Source organism: Belonocnema kinseyi, chromosome 7, assembly GCF_010883055.1.
Source record: "Belonocnema kinseyi isolate 2016_QV_RU_SX_M_011 chromosome 7, B_treatae_v1, whole genome shotgun sequence".
NCBI lineage: Eukaryota > Metazoa > Arthropoda > Insecta > Hymenoptera > Cynipidae > Belonocnema > Belonocnema kinseyi.
Genome location: NC_046663.1, coordinates 118,323,852 through 118,327,648, shown reverse-complemented (window position 1 = coordinate 118,327,648; position 3,797 = coordinate 118,323,852). Strand labels below are relative to the sequence as shown.

At 37.7% G+C, this 3,797-nt stretch overlaps 1 protein-coding gene across 1 annotated transcript; it reads right to left on the bottom strand.

The window, feature by feature from the left end:
• Window positions 1-752: 752 nt before the first annotated feature.
• On the bottom strand, window positions 753-2,088 carry LOC117176649. Its single transcript, XM_033366902.1, has 2 exons — window positions 1,780-2,088; window positions 753-1,085 (listed from the first exon to the last, which is right to left on the bottom strand). The coding sequence occupies exons 1-2, from the start codon at window positions 2,086-2,088 to the stop codon at window positions 753-755; spliced, it is 642 nt and encodes a 213-aa protein (XP_033222793.1).
• Between the last annotated feature and the right edge of the window lie 1,709 nt (window positions 2,089-3,797).

The window sequence follows — 3,797 nt, the reverse complement described above, 5'->3', positions numbered from 1 at the left end:
CCGTGGTCGTGTGGTAACATTCGATCTTCTCAGCTTCGCAGTAGTCTTTGAAGTCATGTGCGGTAATTGCAGTTCTTCTATCAGTGATGACCATGCGTGGGTTCCCAAAATTCTGCTGATAAATCCTGCATTTATCTAGAACTTCCTGAGTTCCAGTAGATTTTGTCGAGAATATTAACACAAACTTCGTAAACTCGTCAATCATTTTGAGCAGGTGTTTATATGACTTGTTGGTAGGGGATAGTGGGCCAACATGATTCAGGTGCAACGTAAATAGCGGTACAACTCCTTTCGGTATAGGATGTAAGAAGCCCTCTGCTTTTCCTTGTCTCTTTCTACCTAGTATGCACGGGACACAATTTTTATGAGACTCTCGATCTTTAGTATAGGTCCGTCAATCTCATAATCTCGATTAATCAATTTCTGCGTCTTTTTCTGTCCGAAATAGCCTAATTCATTGGATTGTGAGATAATCTCACGCTGCATGCCTTTGGGTACCACGAACAACTTCTTAACGTCTCTCTCGCAATAAACCAACTCTCCCTCTGATACGTAAATTTCATGAGTTTCTTTTTCAAGTAATTTCTTTAGAACAGTGACCTTTTCATCTGTTTCCTGGGCTCGTCTAAGACGTTCTACCATAATATCGTGAATTTATAACAAAACAGGATAACGACTCAAAGAATCAATGTGGCGCATCCACGTTTCTGCTCTAAGCTCTCGGTGTACTGCTACGCTTGTAATTGAACTGCCTATCTCCTAGCGCGGTTGTTTACTTCTTTTTTGTTAATTGTCTGCTTAAAAGCAATGCAATTCGTAACGATTTTAAATGATCGTCCGAACAAATATGACCTAAACTTTTTTGCGGCATAAACTACGGCAATAACTTCTAAATCGTAGCCACGACACTTTCGTTCTACGTCAGTCGTCGCTCTGCTGAAATAAAAACACGGATGCATCATCCCGTCTTTCGCACATTTTCGCATTAAAACTGCACTATAGCCATCCATCAAAGCATCGGTGTACACCTCAATTTCTAAGCGCGGATCGAAAATGCGCAGTACAGGCTCTTCATATAATGCCAGCTTTAAAAATTTAAATGAATTACGTTGTTGTTTTCCAAAATAAAATTCAATGTCGTCCCTAGAACAATCTCGAAGTGCTTTCGGCATCCACGTAAATCCTTTTATAAATTTACGCATATAACCATTTTTATTACTACCCACAAATATGATGGCGCTACGCGACACTCTTCCCTATGGCTTCTTGTCTCGGGAAGGCCCATTAAATCTCCCAACTCAGTTTTCCCTCAGACGTTACAGTAAATTTTTACGGCACCTAGGATCTGTGAAGCTCAATGTGATCCAGCAAGCAGCCTACTAAGGAAGACTAAACTCTTATACATGTATTATAACTTAAGGTTCTTACTGGTTTACATTTTTTTCAAATTTTGTTTGAGGTTTCTGCCTTAATTTTTAAAACACTATGTTAGCGGTTCAAAAGAAGTATGTTTTGTATTTCTCTAGTTTCTACTAATAGCACAAATTTTCTCCAACTTTTTTCTATTAAATCACTGTCTAGATCCCTAAGAACGCCAAGGCGAAGGGAGGGTTCCCCAATTTCAAGGTGAATAGAGGTTATGGCAAATTGAAATTGTGTATCTGTCAGACTCAATGAGACAGGCAGAAGGGGCCCAAATATTGCGACCAATGAAGGGTTAAAAATATACGTGATATACCTCTGAAAAATAGCAGACGAATTACAAAAAACGAATGGTACTTTCTGAAACTCGTACTGTCCTGCCAACTTCACAAAAGAGGTATACTTTTCGGCAGGTAGGTTTTTCGTAGGAGAGGGTCCAAAGTAACGCCCACTATCGTCGGCAATGCTTCCTCTTGAAGCTTTGTCGTTGACCAAAGTACTAGAGGCGCTCGCTTCTTTTTCTTTAGCGTCTTGTTTTCTTGTCGCACTCAGTGGCTTCTCCGTTCCTCTAGTTCTTTCGTCTGCCGTCATTGCTTCTAGATTCTGAATCTTCGTTGTCTCTTTGGCACACTTGGACTCTAATGTTGAGCTATGAGTATACACCATGCCACCTAACGTCGTATTAATTCTTCGTACTCTGCACGTCGTAATTCATTCGTCTAAGCCTCTTAATTTTTTTGTCGTGACTTCGTGTTTCATTACTATTTAACTTCCTGTGCTGGCTGGAGATTCTCGTTCAAGTTCATTGGCTGTCTAAGGCTTTTTTCGTGCTTCGTCGCTTCGTCTTGGCGTCACTTCACAATCATATATCCTATTTGTTATTTCCACAGAAAGCACATCTTTATCACGATAGTTTATTGGTCCCTCATCCCGGACAAGCCCCCAAAATTGTGGTAATGAGGGTCACAACACCGTGATTTTTAACGAACAACTAAATTTGATGGGAATACTCAAAAATATTTACAAAGGCGTAACTTTTTTTTCGTTATGCTCGACTGGGCGTATATCATCGAGCTGGCCGTTTCATTCAGAGTACTGGGGTCGCAACACTCAGTCCTCGCCTCTCTTACGTTTTGCCTCTGGGGACTCATTCCTAACTAACGCCTACGATTCCTGTCAAATTATTAATAACTAATCTACGCCAAATTCTATATTCCTAAATTATTATTACCAAAATTTAGTAAAATAAGGTAAATAATCATTTAAAAAAATATAATTCTGTGTTCCTAGTTGAAATTTTTCTACTTTGTTGTGTCAAGCTTGACCTTAGGGATCGTCCATAAATTACGTAACGCGTTTTTCTTTTGTTTGAATAAAGACGAGCATGAAATTGATGTGAAGTTGAGAAAGACACAACGATATAAACAAAAGAAAAAAGTGTTACGTAATATATGGACGATCCCTTAGGGCAAAATCTAGGGGAAAAATTCTAAAAATATTTTTTTATCATGGTTGTTAATAATTAGAAAAGTATTCCCTAAGTTACTAAAAATTATTACAGGTTGCAATCAAAACCTTTGAGCTTAAAACTTCACATTTATTTCGGTAAAAAACATAAATTCTCGTAAATTCTTGAAAAAAATTCTCGAAAACTTACCGGTAAGTTACCGGCGTTCCTAACGTAAGTTACCGCCTTTGGAACTCTAGTGCTTCATAGATACGGCTTGAGATTAATTCCACCACATACTGGTAGTTAGCGCGGCCGGCAAGTTTGTGTTTGTGAACGAAATATATAGTTGCCTGCCGCGCCTATGCAAGTATGAGGAGGAACTAAAAGGTGTATATAATTAAATGCATAACACAAACTTTTCGGCCGCGCTAACTACCGGTATGTGGTGGAATTAATCTCATGCCGTGTCTATGTAGGAGTTAGAAAATTCTCGGTAACATAAATTTGGAGAAGGTAACAAAGTAAATTACCAAACATTACCGAGAATGCCAGAATTTATCGAGAAATTAGTAGAATTAAGAACATTCATTTTTTACTCTTTGTTTTTTTTCAATTAAATAATTATTATATTCAATGTTCTTGCGCTTGACAAATAATAAAGATTAGGACCTGAAATTATTTTGTAGTCTTATATACAGTAATCTCCAAATTTTTGATAATAGGGTTTTATCTATAGATTATATAAATTCTTTGAAATGTTAATTAACCTAACTATATTTTACTTAGAACAAGTTTCAATTAAAATTTTACATTTCTTTTCTTGGAAGCTTCTAATGTGTCCCCTAAGGGTTTACATTTTTCTTACAACTTCTCTATTCCTTTACACACCCTCCACACACTTACTTGGTGGTGGAAGAGGGACCTA

What these genes read in the sequence shown, in the direction of transcription:
- LOC117176649 (XM_033366902.1), bottom strand. Translation starts at nt 2,088, where the DNA reads ATGGTGTATACTCATAGCTCAACATTAGAGTCCAAGTGTGCCAAAGAG. An exon ending in GACAGTACGAGTTTCAGAAA is followed by an intron (nt 1,086 to 1,779) that starts GTACCATTCGTT and finishes AAATTTTTAAAG; the next exon opens with CTGGCATTATATGAAGAGCC.